This window comes from Triplophysa rosa, linkage group LG16 (assembly GCF_024868665.1).
Source record: "Triplophysa rosa linkage group LG16, Trosa_1v2, whole genome shotgun sequence".
In the NCBI taxonomy this organism is placed as follows: Eukaryota; Metazoa; Chordata; class Actinopteri; order Cypriniformes; family Nemacheilidae; genus Triplophysa; species Triplophysa rosa.
The window spans coordinates 15,044,803-15,068,023 of NC_079905.1; the positions used below are offsets into that span (position 1 = coordinate 15,044,803).

Consider the following 23,221-nt stretch of genomic DNA (forward strand, 5'->3'; position numbering starts at 1 on the left):
CTTTTTAAGATCATTCTGTACAAAACACGGGAATAATATTGAGGTAATTTGATTTACACATTAATTTGCATCGAATTCCTGTAGTTAATAAAAACACTCTCGTTCGCTTCATTACCGTTCTTACTTATCAGGGTCATGGATGACAAAAATGTTAAATGCTTTGAATAAAAAGTGTCTGCTAAATTAATACATGTAAATGTACACGTCCTATTTAAAGACAAAAGAGTTTCTGATGTTATGTTTTGTTTTGTAAGCGCGTAAATTAACCTTTTCAGTAACTTTTAAATAAGTAAAATTATGACAACATCAAACAGTCTCCTCAACCCGACACATCAGACGCTGCGCCTGCAATGCACGTCTAAACAGCAGACTGTCTCTTTAAACGATGGGTGTGGCTAACGGACTACACACGCCTTTTATGCAAATCTACCCACTATTTTGGCTCATAATATAGTGCGGTACTCGTTTCAGGTGTCCATAGTGAGCTGTGGCCTGGGAAGGGATTATACACTTGCTGTAAAGAGTCAAGCGAAGTTCTCATGAAGAACCGGAGAGCAACATCATCAAAAACAACAACAGCCACATTAAAAACAGTCCATCTGGAAAAAACGACAGGATTATTCAGCAAACGGCTGTGGACGCCTTCTTAACTTGTTGACATGAAAGCTTTTATTGTGTAAATACTGAAGTGCGGGACTAATTTCTGTTGCTGTATTTTACCGGTGAACTGCAAGCCTTTATTTTCGCCTTTCAAATGACGTGCACTACACCGCGTCTATTGGCACTACACTACGGTAAGTGTTTTCTAGTTAATATGCTTTCATTTTAGCGGGTTGTGGGTGATAAAATGCGTTTTGCAGAAGTATAAACGAACTATGGAGGAGTAGTGTAGATGGTAACGTTAGTGCATACATAAACTAATGCGTTACACCGTATAGTGTTATGTAATAGAGTTGCGAAACTTCAAGTTTTGTAACATAAAACGTTTCATAGAGACGCAATATTGTAGCATCGCATTGTGTGTGTTCATTGGTGAATAAATGACACAAATCCTTTCGGATTAAACGCAGTGTTTACAAATGACTGCAGAATAACCTCATAACATTTCCTCACCAAATTCGTTAAAAAATAAAAGAGTGCGTTAAATTAACTTCCTGTCGTAGATTAAGAACACCACAGCAGTATGGGATTATTTATTAATGTCTAAATCTCTTTTTGTAGCTCTCGATCTTTGAGAAGACGCAAATGCCAGTAATCAGTACAAACGGATCGCGCAATAAGAAGTGGGAGATGGAGGAATACGACCAATATCAGCATTATTTCTACGACGACCACAATTTGGATGAGGACTTTTTCAAATCGACCGCACCGAGCGAAGACATTTGGAAGAAATTCGAGCTCGTGCCAACCCCGCCCATGTCTCCTGTTAGGATACTGGAAGGCACCGGCCCATCTCCTGGGGACAGACTGGAGTGGGTGTCCCAATTCCTGGGGCAGGACGACGAGCAGGAGGGACAGTGCAGACTCAATGCGGAGGACACTTTCGAGAACTTGAGCTCCATCATTATTCAGGACTGCATGTGGAGCAGCTTCTCTGCCAGTCAGCGGCTGGAGAAAGTTGTCAACGAGAGACTGTCGGCGCAGTCGAAACTCGCCAGCAAGGCGCAGTGCGTCCCCGTGGACGCGCCGGGACTCAACAGCTTGGCGACAGATTGCGTGGATCCAGCAGCTGTCCTTACCTTTCCTATGAGCGGCAGCTGCAAGAAACAGGTGTCGTCCGGGTCAGAATCTCGCACCGACTCATCTGGTAAGCTAAGACCTTGACTTTGAAAGTGAACAAAACGCAATGGGTGACTCCTTGTCTAATGGAGACCGAGGCTTTACCCCTCCCTCTTTTGACGCTGACAGATCTCTCTGATCATCCTGTACAGCTGTTCATGTGTATACTCAGATCTAATTGTATATGAATGATTGGTATTTTAAGCAGATTAAGCTAAAACTTGACACACTTGCATAGAAAGGTTTGTAATGCTTAGGAATTAAGGTCGGCATGTCATGTTGATTATTACTTGACATGTGTGGAATGTAGTAGTGTAGACTTGTTGCAGTGCTTAGCATTCTCTTCAGTTTAACAAAAGGAGAAATTGTTTTATTTGTGGGTGGTGCCTAGTACATGATCAGCAGAAACCATTGATATGGTTGCTTGAATTCTGAAGTATTCCATGCAGTTCATCAGTATCTTATGCTGCTATTTGGGTGTTGAACAATAATTGTTTGTTTTTATTTTTCTACTTTTATTATTGTTATTCTAGGCCTTAAAGAATGGGTTAAATGCCATCATTTATTTACCCCAATGTCGTTCAAAACCTGTATATGACTCTTTCTTCAGTTAAACACAAAAGAAGATATTTTGAGAAATGTCTCGTTGGTTTTGTGTCCGTACAATGGAAGTCAATGGTGTCCAATGTTGTTTGGTTGCCAACATTCTTCAAAATATCTCTTATGATGTTTCTCTTATGAAACAATAATAGTAGTGACTGAAAGTTCTTTTTTTTACAAATGATATTAGTGTATATAGTATCTTTTTAAGTATTTAATTAGCTGAGAATAGGGAACAAATATAATCTTTAATTTCATGTTGATACAGTTTTGAAACGCAGCAAATTAGAGCTTGCATTCCAAATGAAGTTAAAATAAGAATCCATAATAGTCGAATAGCATACATGCTAAAGTTTGGTAAAGTTTAGCTGTGTAGTTAATATTCTGTCCACACTAAATGCTATACAAGATATGCACACGGCATGACACGTGCAGAACTGATGTTTTTCATATCCTTTTGTTGTTTCTGCAGATGATGAAGAGATTGATGTAGTGACCGTGGAACACAAGCAAAACAAGTCACGATTGGTAAATGCCCGTAAACCTGTGACCATCACAGTTCGGGCAGACCCCTATGACCCATGCATGAAGCGTTTCCACATCTCCATCCACCAGCAACAACACAACTACGCCGCTCGCTCGCCAGACAGTTATCCTGAAGAGGAACCTCCCCTCAAAAAGATCCGGCAGGAGATCCAGCCACGGCTGGGGTCCACACCTCAAATCTTCGAATGCAAAAGCCAGTTACCCTCCCCATCCGTTCCAGCCCCGTGTCAGATTGCCTCTCCGACCCATGCGTCTTACCACCCTAGGTCCCAACCATCCAGCCCTCAGAGTTCAGACTGTGAAGACACGGACAAGCGCAAGACGCACAATTTCTTGGAGAGAAAGAGACGTAATGATCTGCGTTCCCGCTTCCTGGCGCTTCGGGATGAGATCCCGGGCCTGGTTGATTGTCCAAAGACGCCTAAAGTAGTGATCCTGACCAAGGCCACAGAATACCTGCGCACGCTGCATGCCAGCGACAAAAAAAAGGCCCAAGAGAAGAAGCAGTTGAGAAGCAGGCAACAGCAGTTACTGCGGAAACTAGCTGAACTGAAACGTGCATAAAATATCGAACCCTTACAGCCAGTCCAGCTATTTTCAATAGGAACTGTGTAGAGCTGCGTGTTTCGTTAAAATATGGATATTTAATGGAACGGACTCTGTTTTGAGTTTAGATCTTCTGTTTTTGTTCTTTGCACATTTGCCTTTTGTAGCTGGAGATACAGTATACTTTAAAAATCAGATATGAAGCCGGTGTACCGGTGTCCAGTAGACCCCACAAAGCTTCAGACATTTTCCCAAAGAGATTCCAAACATCATTCTTTTGAGATTGAAAGATCTAACCGTGAATTAATTGAATGTGCTCTCTAAAATTCTCTTGCAAAAGGTGAAGATATATTATTTCATTAACTTAGCATGCGAAATTAGGCTTTATTTGAAAGGTGGCAATTTATATGCATGTGTAATTGATCTTATAAAAGGTTTTTGCAGCAGAATGTCGAGAAAATTATCTGGTTAAATATATCTAAGGGTATTTTGATCAATCTGTTTTCTCCGTTAATAGTGCTTTGTTACTTTTACACGAAAGGAGAGCTGTGTGCCCCTATTGCCACTTGATGACGGTGTGAGTTTTATCAGGCAGGAAGTTGCATCACTGTTATTTTGTTACATTATGTGTTCCATGTTTTTTTGTTATTCTTAACATTCAGGACAGCATCCAGCACAGCCTTGCAGTGTATATAAACTGTGGCATATTCTTTGGACATATGTATATAATTGTAGTGTTGTACAGATCGTTGTGTAAAAAACATACTTTGTGTTTGAATACGAAAATCAGCACTGTTAATAGACTTTATTTTCTATTTTTCTGTCATTTGTCCTAAAACTTGGTTGGCCTACCTGCCTTCCCTAAGAGTATCTCAAAGTTTCTATTTTTGTTAAAAAAGGTAAAAAAATAAAAAATGTAAATAAAACAACACTATCAACATTTCATTTTTAACACTAGCCACTTTGTTATGCTGTTTTCGGTGCCTATTCCCTTATGTTCTGAAATTTCTTTACTGTAATATCTCTTGTGGTGGGGAAAAACAAATTGCTAAAAGAGTTTTGTACTAATTATATTTTCTTACAGAATTCATTGTATCATTGTTTGATTTCAATTTGAATGTGAAGTTATACTGGTGGCATATGCCCTCCCATAATACTGTCGATACTTAAAATCTTTGCACTATCATTTGCCAAGTCGAAATTTAAGAAACTGTATGTCTTACAAGGTTAAAATGCTGTCAGAATAATGTGACACAATTTGACTTCAGTGTGCATATGCCACCAGTAACCTACAGGTTTTTTTTTTCATTTTGTTCCTTGTCGTCAGGTGTCATACTGGGAGATGAATGGCAGCAGCATTGTCTAAGCACTTTGTGTTCTGTACCTCATATGCGTATATACAAAAACTCGAAATTGGATAAATAAATTCAGTTCAAATCATGTCAGTTTCTATCTCTTTTGTTTGCATTCAGCACAAATGCATATATAAACCAATAATTTCTAAGATCAGCTTAGAAAAGAATTAAAACAGGCCAACTGACAATACTTTCTTTATGATGTTAAAGAAATTGTTGTTTGTTATTAAGGATTTTTGACTGGAGTTGTTATATTTTTGTACCTTTATTCATTCAAAACTGTTAATATCGGCACAGATACTACAGATTATAGGGCGAGATTTTACTCAAAAGTGGCATTTCTCCATCAACACCTATCTGATCGTGTGAACTCGATATGATAGTTTCATTAGGGGGAGCCGTTTTTAGTTGACATCACGTAGAGGCCTTCTTTTCCATGGCAACCATCATCTCTCTTCTCCTTGGCGCAGAACGCTCAGTTGCCATGGAGACGGAAGAGAGCTATTCACACCCGTGTCTTCCGGAAGGTGCACAAGTCAAACTGCTGAAGTCAACCGCGTTGTGAAAACTCAAAGCTAAACGATTAAAACGTGACCGATTGCCACATAATTAAATAAATGAGCGACTAAATCAAACATGCTGTCAATAGTACATTTACCCCAGAAAAAACACGTAAAATACGGCATGATGTTACTAGTATCTAATATAACGATATTGTAGCTAACAGAGTAATAGGAAATATGGATGAAAAAGTGATTTCTGATTGCCTGTATTCTCCATTTTGGTATCATCGCTATTTTGCTACACATTACACGCGCAACACATCAGTTTTCAATACTTTTTGTTCTTGGTTTGTATACATTTTTGTCCTATCTATTAATGGAACGCCCTTGCCTTCCTTACCTGCTAAATTAGAATCCTTTAATTTCGTTTCTATGGAAACAGGTTCAGTTGCTCGGATACAGTTCCCGCCTCCAAGTACTCTGAGACAACGCGCATGCGCAGATCCTTCCATAGTTCTGAGAGGTAGCTGTCATGGCGGCCACCACTTTGAGTGTGCAGCGTGCGATTCGGAAAGGTATCAGCCCGTCTTTGGTGGTGATTTTAGGGGCCTCTGGAACTGGCAAGTCTAAACTGGCTATCGAGATTGGAAAAAGACTTCAGGGGGAAATAATAAGCGCCGATTCCATGCAGGTGAGGAACCCGATCTGTTGTATAGTCGCTGTCAATGAAGAAAGCAGGTGAAAGGACATTGCTACTGATAAATGACAGGTCATTTTTATATAGTCGAGTGACAGAATAGCGTGAAAATGGTTACTGTGACATAAATGAAGTTGTCAAAATCTGATTTCGTTTTGGAATTACGTGCAGTCCGTTTTATTTATGCTGTTTTAAGCCGACATGTAAGTTAACGTTAGGCCAAGCATGAAAATAAGTCAAATTAAAATACATACGTATGCTAATAACACGCTTTTACACCATTTTTGGCGTTTGCACAATGAATATTATACGATGATGATTTGTTTGTTATTTCTTTTTTTACACACTTGTTTTTTCCTCGTGTTCTTCACTGGTCGCCATATTTGATAAAACGTTCCACGCGATCTGATTCACAAATTTGTCATAAAGCCAAGAAAAAAGTCCTGCCCAGTGATCCCTGCCATCATCTCCAGACTGAAGACAAACTCACTGCACGAGTTACTGAATGATTGTTTCATGGTTTTAAATGAACCTGTTTTACCCATCTCAGCTTGTGAGTCTGTCATATGCCTGTCCTGTCCTAGTGAGACCGAATTGAAATCAAAAGACCCAATTTGCACGACCATAGAATGCAATGTTGTAATTCTAAAGTTGAGCATACATCAATTTTTCACATTGGTCATCCCTTGAGTTGTTAAGTTTTACGAGCCTTCCAAAATTACAGTCCACCTGATGGTAGTCCCATTGTTGGACCTGTTTTTGTTCACGTGTGGTAGTCTATGGAGATAAAAATTGATCATTTTTTATATTAAAATAAGTAGTTATAATAAACAGTGTTTTTATACAGAAGTAAAATTAAATAAGTTAAAACCCACATATGGACCAGGAGGAATAACAGCTGCATTGAAAGATCTGCACCATGTCATGTGTTGCAGTGGTGTGACATGATCACAGTAAAAACTGTACACCTCCACTAAATCACTGTAGAATAAATTCTTTTTGGTTTAATTTGACCCGTCTGATTGCCGGTCTCTTGCTCAAGTTCACTGTGTCAGTAGCTGTGTTTACATACAAAGACACATTTTGTTTCAGTTGCTATAAAATCATTCAGGACTCGGAGTACATCAACGCTAAATAAAGTGATCTGGCCGATAAATCTGATCTCTTGACAAGTGAACTTCATGAATAGGCCTATATGGTTTTCTGCATATACTTACCATCCTCTCCTACCACTGCGGCTTTTCTATCTTTTAAAGGGGTCATATGACACTGCTAAAACTAATATTATTGTTTGTTTTAGATGTAATGCAATGTGTATACATGATTTAAGGTTCAAAAACGCTGTATTTTTCAAATACCGTGCATGTTTGTATCTCCTCTTTGCCCCGCCTCTCTGAAACGCGCTGATTTTTTACAAAGCTCATCGCACTGAAAAGCGAGGTGTGCTATGATTGGCCAGTTAACCAGTGCGTAGTGATTGGTCGACTACTGCAAGCGTTTCACGGAAATGTAACGCCTCTTACCATATTCGGAACATCATGTTCCCACGCAATTGTACTGACAGGTGATAAAATGTCATCGGTACTTCCTTATATCACTTCGAGCCCGAATCTGATACGGAAAATGAAGATGATCAATCCGATTCATCAACTTTGCCAGCGCAACTTGAGCAGGATGTAAAGGATTGTATTATACAGTATTGATAAGTACCGGTATCGATAAGCAGTATCGATATCGGTATCGATAAAATCTTAACGATACCCATCCCTAGTCGCGACTCAACAAAGACAATAAACCCAAAATAAATACTAAATATAAAAAGACATTATAAACACGACATTTGTTGCCTCTAGTGGGAACATTATTACTGATTATTAGGACTTATGTTGTCTTTTTTCACGTTTGCGCGTGTCTGCATTTGCAGATCACAAACACACGACAAACTCAACTCGCGTTAGTCCGTAACAAAGTCTTACAATAAAAATATACTTTCAGGTTGTGAATCTGAAGCGCCAGCGAAGTTGTAATGGTTGGAATGGCCCCACTTTTTAACCAAAGCTTTCATGCACAGTCGGCCTTGATCTCTCTCAGGTTCATGAAGCAATCATCTGTGAACTGCGCTGCACAAACTTGAACATTCGGATTGTACTTTTCTGGAACAGTGTTGTAAATAAAATGTAACCATTCGTTTTTAGTTGTCTCATCTTTTGGCATGGCAAACAAAGTGTCGTTCTTTTCACAACGGAACACAAAGCGTCTCCGCGACATGGCTGCGGCGGTGATGATACAATGAGATCGTCACTTGCGGTTAGATTTGGGCGGTCTTAAGTCAAATCATGTTACGAAGTGACGTAGATTCGTCGGGGTGTGGTTACACGAGGCGTTTCAGGCAGGTCTGGGTGAGCATTCACTTTTAGATAGAATGCATCTTTTGTTCCGACACTTAAATTTTTAGCAATTTTACGTGTCTAATACATGCATGGGCAACTTATAACACACCAAAGACACAGAAAAACACGTATTTCCGCCATATGACCCCTTTAAAGAGTGGAGTTGATATTTCCGTCTTCATTTGGAGAAGATGAGCACGTGAAGCTTTGTAATGTGCTGATATCATATCATATCAAGCTGTAATTCCTTCAAAAACAACAGAAGAAGAACGTCTCTTGTTCTACCGTGTGGTTGGTGTCATGATCAGGTGAAATAACTAAACATCTGTTTTAGGGATGCACGATAAATTATCGTCCATATCGGTATCTGCCGATAAATGGTCATTTTGAGTGTTATCGGCCGATAATAAAATTTAGGCCGATAAATTATAGCCGATAAATTTTGAATTATTTTCTCTGGTTAAACCACTTCAGCTGCACGCTGCTCAGAGTTAAAACCCAGTACAATACTGTCGTTCTGTCATGATCGTTCACTTACTCATCAAAAACATTGTTAATGTAGGTACAGTATGTAGATATTTATGAATGTGTAAATTATAGGAACAAAAGCATATTTTTTTAAAGCCGATTGCTGTCCGAATGCTTTCTATCAGAATCAGAATCAGAATCAGAATCAGAAGAGCTTTATTGCCAAGTGTGCTTGCACACACAAGGAATTTTCTTTGGTGTTGGAAGCTTCTAGTACAGACATTTAACACAATGACAATACAATATAATACGATTCTTGACACATGTTAGACATGTGGCTATTAAAAACACTTTTCTGGGTTGCTCTGGAAGAACATCTATTATTTGTTTATTAAATAAACATACCAGAAAAGTTTAGAAGTTAAAGAATCTTTAATTAGTGTAAAGTAGGCTTTGGTAATCATGGTACATGATTTTCCGGGAAAAAGAGAACTAATGGTTACCTTGTTTTCTGCAGTGAATGTTTTCAAATAAAAGCAGCTGTCCACTTTTTGCCTTTTTGTTTGTGTCTCAGAAGATGTAATATTAATATTTAGATACCGTATATCGGCCGATATATCGATTATCGGCTTCCAGTGTTAAATAATTATCGGTTATCATCCAAAAATTACATATCGGTGCATCCCTAATCTGTTTTCATGTCTGTGTGAGTAATAGAAAAGATAAAAGGGCCTTGCCTGGATGGACCACTTTTGTGCTCTGGGGACCCTTGGAAAAGGCCTGGGAACTCGGGGGGTGGGCTTAGTGAAGTTTTGATACTTCATTTGCATATTGTCCTGTTTATTATTCTCTGCAGGAAGGAACTTTTCTCCTCTCTTGTATTTGGGTCAATTAAGTGGTGCATTAAAGCCTCGTTTTGAATGTGAAAATATTGGTGTAGTTGGATTTTGTGAGTTTGAATTTTTTGAAAGTATGGTTAAAAAAGTTGGTCATTAGTTGAATAAGCTAGATGTTGTGTGTACATTCATACATAGTGAATGCCTTGCGTGCGCATATATAACAGGCTATAAAGTGAATTGAGATGTAGCTGCACACACTACTGCTCTTTGTTTGCAAAGTTAGTCACGAGGTGAATGACAGAAATAACTTAACCGAAACACACAACAAAAGAAAGTCTTCAATTTGAGATTTTTGTTTTTTTGGGCGGTTCAGGCTACAAAAAATAAATGTTTTTTAGTGAGATACACAAAATAATTGGATTTTTTGAGAGTCAGTGTCAGGGTTTTTCCTGGCTCAAAATGAGGCGGAGGTGGTGCCATCCTGATCTTGTACACACACACACGTAGGCCTACCGTACCTTTAAGTGGCTTAACCAAAGTGACTTTGACATATTAAAAGTTCTAACAAAATTAGATGAAAATGACAGTTATTAAGTTATATAAAACATTACTTTTATTCAACCAAACAGACTTTTCTTAATCAAATAAAGCTTTTTTATAATTTTCAACTAACGTTTCAGCCCACAATAGCCAACTGAATTAACCAGTCTTTCTAAATGAGCAAAGCTCATTCACATCTTGCATTCTCTGTTGTTCACTTTAAATGATTCAATGATCTCTTATATTCGCTAGTGACTGAAAAGTTAAATAGTTTAAATGAATCGCTTCAAATGAGTCATTTGTATGCGAGTCGTTCTGAACGCAATGTGCGTTCATACTAGCGAACTCGCTGTGTACAGTATACGCTGATTCAACGATCCGACTGCACAGCTAAAGACAGTACAATGACGTACGTCATGTTAATTTAATACATTTCAAGAAATGAATCGTACTTGGATGCAAAACAAACAGCCGTCAAACACAGCTAGCTCTTGTTCTGCAACTCTTTTTAGCGCCTCCGTGTGCTGATAACGAAACAGCGCCTCCACTGTGGCGTAATGCAGCAACTGCAGTTACAAATGACAGTTTGTTAAAGGAGTCATTCGCTGGAAGTACGTGTTTTTCTTTGTCTTTTGTGTGTGCCCATGCATGTATTAGACACGTGAATTTGCAAAAATTTAAGTGTCGGAACAAAAGATGTATTTTATCTAGAAGCGAATGCTCACCCAGACCTGCCTGAAACGCCTCGTGTAACCACACCCCCACAACTTGACGCCAGCTCGTGGAGTGATTTGACTAAAACCGCCCAAATCTACACGCAAGTAATGTGGGCGTACCTGTCAGCACAATTGCTTTGAAACCTTATGTTCCGAATATGGTAAGAGGCGTTACATTTCCGTCACACAATTGCAGTATTCCACCATTCACTACGCAGTAGTGAACTGGCCAATCATAGCACACCTCGCTTTTCAGAGTGATGAGCTTTGTAAAATATCCTCGCGTTTCAGAGAGGCGGGGCTAAGAGGAGATACAAACATGCACGGTATGTGAAAAATACAGCGTTTTTAAACCTTAAATCGTGTATACACATTGTAATACATCTAAAGCAAACAATAATATTCGTTTTAGCCGCGTAAAATGACCCCTTTAAATGCACGCAGCATTTCTTGTGAAGACACCCGACATAATTTTGGCGAGAGTTTGAGGCGGCACGACATTTGACAGAGGCGGCCGCCTCCAATTTCTCTATGCACAGGGCTCTAGACTAACTTTTTGCACTGGTTGCACTGGTGCGCCTAACTTTTTTTCTTAGGTGCACCAAAGTTAAGTGCACCCAAATTTTCGACCGCATCGCATTTAACACCGCAGTTTTACCAGTTCACTTTTTTTTAAATCGCTGTCCATATAGGCAAAATTGACTTGTAAATGATTAACTAACAATCTGTCCTACTGGAGCTGGACCACAGAACCATGTCCGGCCGCAGATTGGTCGATGCAATTTCCAAGGGAAAAGTAAGTCTTTGCTTTAAATCAACTCGCATTTCCCAATCCGCATTCCGCTGTCCATATAGGCAAAATTGACTTGTAAATGATTAACTAACAATCTGGTCAACATAATGTTCTTTATTTGTAAAGGTAATTTGTAAAGGTAACTTACTGAAAAAGTGTTGGTGCTTAAAGTGCTTCACTGAACTGAAACTTAAACTTAAAACATCTCAAGATAAATGGACCAGGGCTTGACATAACCTGGGAGGTTGATGGCTCCGTGTCAGAGCATTGCTTATGATTTTCTGACGGATCAGGCCTTAACTTAACATTATTCACGAAAAAGTTGTCAATCGTTCTTTTCATCTTCTCTCATCATCCGCGCCACATCTACTAGGGATGGGCGATATGGCCCTACAACTCTATCACGATAATTCCTGGTATTTGTTGCGATAACGATAAAAATGACCATATATCCATAAAGCCATCCACTGCTATTTTTTGCGTCAAGTGATAGTAGCTGCATGTAGTCTAGACCCTCAGAAAAACAAAAATGATCAAAAAGTAAAACTTACCCCAAATCAAACCGCTCCTAAAATATACCTACAGTATTTTTGTAAATATAAAATATAATAGTGAGATTCGACTTCAAAAGGTTGTAGTAAAGAAAAGTTAAATGAACTAAAGCTCAATAAACACATCATGTCATACCTAAAACTGTATATATTCTATTGTTGGGTGGAAACGATTGATCGCATCACGCTGTCAATCACTCTCTCTTGAACTGTGTGAACCTTCTCTTCTCAGAGCAACATACACTGAATCTGTCTATGACTCGCGCTACAGAAAGTGAACAGAAAAATGCGGATAAAAGAAATCTCATTAAATAATCCATGCTTTTATACGCTCATAAACGTATTTAAAATAACGTAATACAAACTCACATTTGTACTGTATGTAAATAGGCAGCAGTGCTGTGCATGCTGTGTCGCTATGAAAGCACATGTGGGCGCGAGCTGCACACAGGACGCTCCGTTCATCCTGTATATAACAGGCAAGAAATCATATTAAACAATTTGCGCACGCGCGCATAACATCTAACGAATGTTTAAATAAATACTTTTAGCCAAACTAAATGTTGTTGTGTAACGTATTATGACTATCAACAAATACTTAACAAACGAATCAAATAAAACGAAAGTGAAACTAAACATTAACTCGGATGCATCTACAGTGCCAACCTAAACGAGATTTAGAGCTTTTAGTGCAAACTCTTTCTCAGCTTCACGTCCGCCCTCCGCTATACCCGTTTTCGCTTTACATATGAGCTGTGAATGGGTCTCACAAAGAAATACGTCATCAACTAGAATTTATCGTTTATATCGCGGGAAAACTAATTCCTATCGTGTGGGGAATTTCTACCGGTATATCGCCCATCCCTAACATCCACCCTGTTTAACTGACGGGCCTATAGACTCCTCACCTCTCTGTCTGACTGCAGCACACGCATTTTCACACGTACACACCAGAGGTTGCGCTAGATTTTGATGTTATTTTGACTGACAGGCTCGTAAAAAATCCGTCGTAATCTATTATTACCCGTCACTATGGTGCAAGGTGGCTTTACGTGGTAATTAGTATGTTCGTGACGTCATCACGCTGTACTTGCGTCTCGGAACTTGTTGTATTTTAATACAACTGAATGCCCAATAAAGCCGTTGTTGTTTATATTCATCTATATATTTAATGTTTTAATGTTTATGTACATATGTGATTCGATCTGGGAAAACCCAACACATGGTGCAAATTTATATATTACAGTTTTTGATACCATATTCAAGCCCTTTCACACACGTACAGGAAAATCTGGACCACGGTTTAGACCACGATATGGGCCTAATGCGTGTCTGTTGTTGAATCACAGGGAGACTTTCAGAGTCGCAGAGACTTTTTTTCTCCCTCGAACGGCTGGTCGCACCGGTGCGACCTCAGATTTTTCTTAGTCACACCATTGAGAAATAAGGTCACATGTGCGACCAAATTGGTCGCACTCTAGAGCCCTGATGCAGGAAAAACCCTGTGTGTATGTTTTTGCCAGAGTACACTAGCTGGGATAAATGTGTGTATTGTGTGTATATTGATGAGTATTGCATTTGTTCACAGGTCAAAAGCTATTTGTGTGAGTGTGATTTGTACTATAAGATTGTTAGGTTTTGGTTTGGCCATCCGCAAGTCCCTGCGCTTGCTGAATTGGTGCCTACACGCCTATTGTGCCCTGTAGCTTTCAATGAACTCATCTGGTATTCAGCAGCTATGCGGCTTACACAGGACACTGTTTAGATTTTGAATGGCAGTACTGTACAGCGGGACAGAATAGGAATAAGCAGAGAGAGCAGACAGTTGTGAATGTAGTCAGGTTTCCCAGATTCTTGCCATTGGATCAAGTGGTGACATGACAGGTCAGAGTTCAGTAGACCTTGGGTTGACAGACCGCTCATGGGAACCAGGGCTGGGGTCATGAGGGTTGTAACCGCAGTGAGAGAAAAGGCAGAAGGATTGTAGATGCTTAGAGGACCCCACCTTTCACATGAAGTCTTTAAAATCCCAGCAACCTTTTGAATAGCCCATTCACGACAGCGAAGGTCTGGGAAATGTTAACCAAATGGTTATTGATGGACTTTTGCTTGTGTTTGGGCTCACTGATGCAGAACCAGTTTTAATGCTCTGTGCTGGTGTCAACTTTTGATCAACGTAATAAGCAATCCGAAGGGTTTAAGGCTATCGTAACATGGATTAGCATAACATAGGTAACAAGACACCCCGGAAGAGCAGGCAAACACCCACACAGTAGCAGCTGAGTTACAATGAAGTGCTTAATAAATGTAACCCAATTGTTTTTCATGTCAGCTATTTACAAAGGGCACTCAGTAGGTCTCAGTGCAGCAGTGACGTTATTCAGAGTAAAACAGTTGTCAGCCACAAGTGCTAAACAAATGTCTTCTGAGCCTCTAAATTGGTGTACACAGTACTTTACAGATGGTATAGAAGATAACAGTCTACGAGTTATTTTAGGATTGTAAATAATTTTACAGTGTTAATGACTCACAAATAAAAAAGTATTTAACGTGATTTATAACATTTTGTATGCTTTGCAGTATTGTTGGAGAGCTTTATGCAATAGTATAGTGCTTAAAGTTAAACACATGTTTCCTGCATTAGCTTCACACTGCATAAAATACACGTAACACATTTCGTTATCTTTGCTGTTTTTTTACCTTAGCCGGGGAAATACTTGTATTCTGCAGGTAGCAAAACATATTTATTTCAGTTGCAAGATTGAGCGCTTCACTCGTCTGCTCTGTTGGTGCTTCCGCTTCATCATAGCATTAACCTGCGCATTACTCTTTGGGGGCGGTGGCACTGATAGATAAGCGAATGGTTGATGGAGGGGAGATGACAGTGTGTCTGAATGCGCCGCTTGCGCAATATAACATTACCGCTCATTAAATTTATAATGCACAAAAATTATATATTGATCAGTTTGGCAGTCGCACCGGTGCAATTATTAAGAAAAACTGGTTGCACCGGCAGGAAAAATAGTCGCAAAATAAAGTCTAGAGCCCTGGGGGCGTATTACAGAAAGTTTCTTATCTTAGGTCTTAATTTAAGATATGATACGTTAAATTAGGATTTTTCACAAATTCGAATTACAGAAGCAATTCTTAACTTGATTAGGGATTCCTATCTTACAAAATCGTATCTTTTCTCTAGTCTGGAAATCCTAAATTGCACCATCAAGCTTGGCAATCCATTTTCAGGTCTTTTACCAAGCAACCAACACTGCGCGAGCTGCTGATGAGGTAAACAAAATGGAAAAACAAAACCAGCGAGCTTTTAATTTTAGTGCCACGGAAATAGAAACTTTAATAAGTTTGATAGGAAAGGCAAAGCCGATACTATTTGGTAAGTTTTCACCTTCGCTCGCTCACGAAGACAAAGACAGGGAGTGGGCCGATAATGTGTCTGGAGTGTCCGGTGTTACAGCAAATTCTGTGACCGTCGTATTCTGTGACCCTTGGAGACGCTGTTGTCACTGTGAAAATACGGCTCTCACTAAATCCTTGGTGTGTGGCTTTTTGTTTTAGACTAAATCCTTGCTGTTTAGAGCCACACGCCAAGCATTTAGTGAGAGCCGTATTTGCACAGTGAAAACAGCGCCTCCTAGGGTCACAGAATACGACGGTCACAGAATTTGCTGTAACACCGGCATTAACCGTACAGCTGAGACTGAATAAAAGTTTACCACACTCGCAAGGGAAACAAAAAAGAAAGCGGCCTACAGGCAAGAGAGATTTAATTGTGAGCGTTTTTTTCTGTTAGTTTTTGAAAAATTTTGAAGTTAGGACAGCTGTGGGGTTGTCCTAAAGTTAATACCGTTCATAGGATTATTTGTCAAGTTAAGACGCTGTAATACACCTTTCCTATCTGTAGTTAAAATAAGATTATGCACTTAGGAAGTGCTGTTCTGTAATAGCGTAACTGAAATTACCATGGTTACCAAACAGATAGGATAAGATTTTCAAGTTACAACCTTTCTGTAATACGCCCCCTGATGTATTTATATTAAATTAGATTGATTTATATATATATTAATAATTGAAATTAAATGTAAACATTTATTTATTTTTTAATTTTTCTTAAATATATGCATGTATGTGTATGTGTCTATAAATACGAAGTTAATATGCACAGTACACAGACATATTATATAAACACAACTGACAGTCCTATATTAGAACATTTTTAGAGTAAATTACTAAAAATGTAGAATAGTTGTAAACTAAAACTATAAAGTATCATAAATGGATCTACAGTAATTAAAAGGATCCCTGGGTATAGAGCGATGTATAGCTTAATATATGAACAATGGCATTGACTTTATAAGTGTGAAATAAAAAACAGTGTAACTGTCACAGTATTCATAAACTTTGAAAAAATATTTCTACGCTGAGGCGGCCATTTTTTGCATCAGAATCCGTGATGTCAAATGATTGCGACCTAAACCTGTTCTCTTTCGCAACAGCGAAGCACACACGTTTTCCATATATAACAGTAAAATATGACACGTAAAACATAAGATCAGATATACAAACACACAGGGACAGTAGGTGGTGGTATGTCCTCTTGACACAAGCCAGCCTGCCAGCCATAAAAGAAGAACGCGTTCAGTATTAGACGTCTGTTCAAGGTGAGCGTGCATTAAATCATTGCTTTAAACTACCGCCTTTGAGACATTTAAGACTATTTAAGACATCAGCATCCACCATAATCGTATACTTTATACATTATGAGAATATACTGATAAACACAATAATAATGCTTGCGGTTTGGTTATTTATTCTGTATTAGCGCACACGTGAATATTAGCCCCCGTCAGCTAATGACCGAGGGAGAGAAGACAATAGTGTTACGCTACTGATGTTGATAAATCAACATCAAAAAGTCAAAATCTGGATAAAATGCATTGTATAATGGCTAAAACATCGTGTATATGATAAATTCGAAATGATTTTGGTTATTAATATGCATGTTTGTGTTGTTTCTGAAAAGCAATATTAAAATGTAGGAAAATACACCAAATAGCGTCTTTATTTTCTTCTTTTAGCATTATATAAAAGGAGGAGCGACAACAGTAAAGGACGAGAGAGAACCAGGCCTGGACTTTACGTTATGTTTTATTATGTGTGACCGGCAGTTGACCGTGAGGGAGCTGCCGGCATTTTACTTTCGTTTTGTTGTTTGTTTATTTTATTAAAGTTTTGTTGTTCAACGTTCGCTGGTTCCCTCCTCCTTCCTTGCTGTGAACATTGTTACACATATATAGATATATATATATATATTATCCTACAGAACCTTATATTTACTGGAGAACTGATTAGTGTGTCGGTGTTTAGTTTGGCTGCCTAGCTGTGCGTGCAACCAGTTTACGTCATCGAAAAAGAACATGGCGGCCTCCTTAGGTTAAAATGAGTATTACATTTAGAGTTTTTTTAAGAACTGAAAATATTTCATGTGATTCTAATGACAAATGCTAGTAGTGTAAGGCTATTACAACGCATTAAGCCATACATCTCTCTATACACCGGGTTCCCTTTAAAATGAAATACAGTTAATATAGGCTACTACACAACACTAATGTTTTACATGTTTTTAAGAAGAGTGAATAATCAACATGCAGTCAGAAAGAAAACCTTACAGACGGATCTCTCAGGTTGCAGATTATAAATTTGACAGATGTGCTGTAAAGTGATGATGGAGTCTATCTTCACATGCATTCCCAATAGTAGATGTATTTATTTGCTGTTAAATATTTGATAAATTCTACCTGCACGTTAATAAATATGTTTGCGTGAATTTCCTGCATATTCTATTCGGTTGTAGCGGATGTTCGGTGTAAACATGAAAGAATTGGTCGATGACTGTTATTGCCATACCATTATTCATTGTTATATCTCCTGCATCTGCATACATTTCGAGTATCATAAAAATCTCTTGAGGTTTATGCTTTGTCAGCAGATCAGCTGATACGTGTAACATCTGATGAGGGCCGTGTTCTACTATGTGCACACACAGAAAATAGATAAGAATGCTTTGCATTGTTGAGTGCGTAGCTCGGCATGCTGCCTGTTAACTAACCAACAATCCCTGCCGTATGGAACCAATTCCATCACATAATCTCAGACCAGAGAAAGCTCACTGCACTTCATAGAGTTTAATCTCCACTAGATAAACATTATACAATTTTATGGTAATTTTCTGCATCTCTTCTACTCAGCCACATGATAAATGACATGCCTTGAATTCTAGGTGCTCTCCTGTTTCGGGGAATAATGGTAATTCAAAGCGAATTATTTGTCAGCCTGATTTGACTACTCCGCTGGACACAGGCCTTTAAAGCTCTTGTATGATTTCAGCTCATTTTCAGGGTTCTTTGATAAAGCGTCACCTGTTTGAGCACTTGTTCGTACTAACCTCTCTGTGTGAGGTGGATTAATGGATCAGACCTCAATTTAGACAGGACCTGCTGTCCAAAAACTGCATGCAGAATGCTGGAAACCTGCGGGAGCTGTCCCGTGTAAACCGATCCAGTAATTGTTGTGCTTAATCTTTTTTGCAGTTTAAATCTCTTTTTTTAAACCTTAAGATTTTATAACCAAATTTGTGAAAAAACATGTTAAGGATGTATAAGGTGTTTTTAGCCTGTGGTGACTAAGAACTAGGGCTGCACGATTAATCGAAAAGAAACCGCACGCGATTTGGTGGTTGGCTGTGATGTTTTTTTTTCATGCGCATTTTTTTTCTCAATTTTTTTATGTTTCAGTTTGTGAGTGAAGTATGGTTAAATGCATATGCAGCTGCATCTGAAAGCCAGAAGGCGCTTTCGCACAGAAACGCCAATGCTCCACAGAAGAAGAACCAGAAGAAGAGTTTCAAGCCTCCTCAGCTATTTTCATGACAACAAAGTATATTTATAACGATGATGTTTGACGGGTGTTGCTTTTTTAATAACATAATCGCAGTCTTTTTGCGATTTCACAATCGCGATAGCCACATCGATTTAGTAGCGATTTGAATGGGAATTGCAATTAATCGTGCAGCCCTGCGAAGAACTGTATGATTAAGATCAATATGAAGATTTATGTCATCCTTTTGCATTTCTTGGAAAGCAGCATGTTGGACGCATTGTACGGGTGAACTGTTTATATATAACTATAATAAACATGCCTTTTATGCATTAAAAGGCAGAGTCAATTTGTCTGCGTCTGCTCGGGCACTTAATGCTTTTGGAAGAAACCATTTCCCCATTTTGCCAAACACACCAGCAGCTGAATTCAATTGGACTTGAATGAATGGAAATCCAATTGTGTCAGTCTGTCTGACCGTCTAGAACTGGCGGCCTGCTGTGACGTCTGTATTCATCCCGACGTATAAGCAACCTCGCCAGAGCCTGAGATCTGACTGACATCCAGTTCAACTCTTGAGCTGGTCTCTTGGCGCAATCCGAGGCAAGAAATAGACGCGATGCATCTTAGTTTTTTTCTTCGTTGCCCATCTCTTCTGGCGCCCTGTTCTCCACATAACGTCCCCCTTGATATGCCTTCCTAGAAAAGACTGAAAGGAGTTGCTGAAATGGGTTAAGATGTGGGCGGGGTGTTGAGTATAGCACGGCGCGTTTCAGAAGTCGTAGTGCTAAAGTGGTGGGAAAAATGACATTGTGAATGATTTAATAGGCTAGATTTATAGAGACACTTTTAGTGGAAGAAGTTTAGAAATTGATAGTTTCCACACAGCATTAGTTTTAAGATTTTTCTTCCTGACCTTCCCACAATGCACTTCTTTTCACACTTTTGCTTGCAATTTTTTTGTATTATTGTAAACGTCATCAAGATGTGAGTAAAGGTGGGGCTTGAGTAGGGTTGGGCAGATAGACGATGCCATCGTCCATCGCCGATGGCTGATAGTCATCACGATAAGCTGGCATTGTGATTTCAACAAATGTTTCACTTTCGTCACGTGACTCTCGCTGCTCTGTGCTGCAAATCACTTTGTAAACAAATATGAACAAGGCTATGGGGCATATGAGCTTGCACTGTACAGACTGGCCTGACTTTATAACTGTGAAGCTTGCGCTGTATAAAGAGGATGCATAGTTTGCGCAGACACTGCGCTGCCCACGTTGTATAAAGAAGGCGCGTGCATGCGCAGCCTGCATTGTATAAAGCAATGCAGGCTACCTTACTTCATAACGCCACAGGGCGATGTCATCGTCCATCGCGATGTTTCACTGTAGACATCGTCCGATGCCAATTAGATAGACATAGCCCAACCCTAATCTAGAGAGCACAATGACATTGATGTAGGTGTTTTTTACTTGCACTATTTAGCAACCATCTGGCAACGTTCTGGCAACCATCATTGCATCCTGTTGGCATGTTTAGGTTTCGTTTAGGTTTCATGACATACAAACGTCTGTTGTCCTCTAGTGTTTGACGTGTGTCAGTCTTGCTGTCAGTCGCACTGTTACTTCATTGTAAGTTCTTGGTCCTCACCGGCCCTCCCACCGCACCCCCCTCCCTTCATGAATAGTGGGGAGCAGCTGTCTCGTGCGTGGCCTGAGGTACTGTGTGGATCAACACTAAAGCCATTGTCTGGGTACTCGTCTGAGTGGTACAGGGTGGGTCACTGGATTCGCTACCCTCTCTTCTTTTAATACACCCCCTTTTCCCTTTCATTTTCTCTATTTCATACACGCACACCCGTTCACACACTGTCACACAAAGAGAAATTGTCCCCACCCCGTAGGGGCTGTGGTCGATGAGCGCACAGACTTGTGACCATTGTTTTGTTTTGAAACGTCCAAGCGCTTGGATTCTCATGCCCTGCTTCATCTGTAAATCTAGCCACATGAATGCGTTTGTTGTAAATCGCTTTTATGTTGAAAAATTGGAAATTGTGAATGTTGAAACGTGAGTTGGATATGGCTGCATAGGGTATATGAATCTGTAAACGGCCTCTTAAAGTGGTAGTTCACCCAAAAATTACAATTTTGTCATTGTTTACTCACCCTCTTTTCATTTCAAACCTGTATGGCTTGCTTTCTTCTGCACAACACAAAATAAGGTATTTTGAGTAGGGTTGTGACGAGACACTTATCTCAAGAGATGAGACGAGACTAGGGTTAGGCATCGTTTCAAATTTATCGATTCCGATTCCAAATTCGATTCTGCTTATCGATTCCGATTACTAACGATTCCGATTCCAAAGCGGTGAAAAAGCAATGAAAGTCAAGCAAGATCAAAAATATTTATTTTGTGCCATTACTTACAGCTGAACACACAAAAAAGTGTCCTGTGTGAGCCTTCCTTTCGAAGTGTGTAGCATCATGTGCCGGTGTTCTGTCGAATTGTCCTACCCTGTCAGATTTTCCTACCGCAGGGCAAAACTTAATATAATCTAAAACACATCGACAAAATAAACAGGTAGTATGATTTTACAATGCAAAATACCCTGTCAGATAGTCCTACCAGCATAAAATAGACATGTAGGATTCATTTACTGCACGATACCCTATCATATTGTACTACCAGTATGAAATAAATATGCAGAATGATTTAACAACGGAAATACACTCAGATTCCCGTAGCAGTATAAAATAAAAACAGGAAGGATGATTATTGCGCATGGCTCCGGTGTTGTCCCCGCACTAGTGTCATCAGCGGCTAATGAAGTGTGGGCACTCGGGATGCGCAACGCATCAAACACGGTGCATTCTTGTAATTCGATACGATGAACCCACCGCAGATGCTTTGCCATATTGCTGGTGACACCCGTCTTGCAACATAATATTTTGTCACAATAATTACACTTAGCTTTGTCTTTTTGTGATTTCGCAAAATGCAGCCACACTTTTAGTGCGCCTTCCATGGTCCATCATGTGAACTGACTTTTAGTATTCGAGCGGAAGGTCCTCGCAGATGGCTATGTCAGGTCAGGTGACTCAGGTCTTGACAGATGACGTGAAAATTATGTGACCGTGCGATCCGGAATCGTTAAGTGGAATCGATTTTTTTTTTTTTAAAGGATCCGATTCCTTTCTTATGGATCGGATTCCAGAATTGGAATCGAATTTCGATTCCCATACCTAGACGAGACACGAGACTGGGTTCACGAGAACGAGACGAGACGAGATTTTTGTTTCTTTTATTCACCTTCAAACACAAAATGCAAAAAATGTAGTCTTTATAAAACCAACTTGTACTTTATTAAACAAATTAAACTTCTATTTTAATGAATTATATTATGCAGTAATAAACAATATGTAAATACTGCTAAATGTTTTTCACCAACTCAACTGACAGGCAGTAATTGCACAAAAAATATGCTTTGTTTTCTTAACAGGTGCAGCTTTTAGTAAAGAGCTGTGGCTGTTTTCTCTATATGCTTTTGCATAGTGCTCGACTGCTCGTGTTGGCAGAGGTGGGCATATCACAATGTCAATGTGAACCCCCATAGCCTTCGGAGAAACAGTTGAAACTACATAAACGCATCATGTTTTATGCTAACATTGCAAATATGTAAGAGACAAATGATCCGATTTTGAGGAGGTTTGCCTGTGAATGTATTTAAAATAACGTAATGAGAACTTGCAATTGCTATACTGTACTTGTGGTACAGTCAGCTCAGCTGCTGATCAGCCACGTGCTCCCAAAGCGCTGCTGGCAGCGGGAACTGCTGTAAACGCTCGTGCTTTATGCGCGAGGCACTGCGGACGCTAGAGAACATTGAAACCCGTCTGTCTAGCGTGTGTTTGCATAGAAAAACGGTGGGAAAGTAGCGCTGCGAGATGGAAAATCACGTTGTCGAATGGCCGGGCCGGTCACTGTGGCTCTGCTCACAGTATGCACATTTTGCA

The 23,221-nt window shown here is 39.5% G+C and overlaps 2 protein-coding genes across 2 annotated transcripts in view; both read left to right on the plus strand.

Annotated features, from left to right (window-relative positions):
• Window positions 1-380: 380 nt before the first annotated feature.
• On the plus strand, window positions 381-4,911 carry myclb (MYCL proto-oncogene, bHLH transcription factor b). The gene is made up of 3 exons (XM_057354661.1): window positions 381-794; window positions 1,222-1,807; window positions 2,852-4,911. The coding sequence occupies exons 2-3, from the start codon at window positions 1,246-1,248 to the stop codon at window positions 3,487-3,489; spliced, it is 1,200 nt and encodes a 399-aa protein (XP_057210644.1). The 5' UTR covers window positions 381-794; window positions 1,222-1,245; the 3' UTR covers window positions 3,490-4,911.
• Window positions 4,912-5,854: 943 nt separating this feature from the next.
• The window catches only part of trit1 (tRNA isopentenyltransferase 1), a 59,540-nt gene continuing 42,173 nt past the window's right edge, over window positions 5,855-23,221 (plus strand). Inside the window, exon 1 of the mRNA XM_057354425.1 lies at window positions 5,855-6,020. Within this exon, the coding sequence (XP_057210408.1) occupies window positions 5,862-6,020 (159 nt within the window). The 5' untranslated portion in view covers window positions 5,855-5,861. The remainder of the gene's footprint in view (window positions 6,021-23,221) is intronic.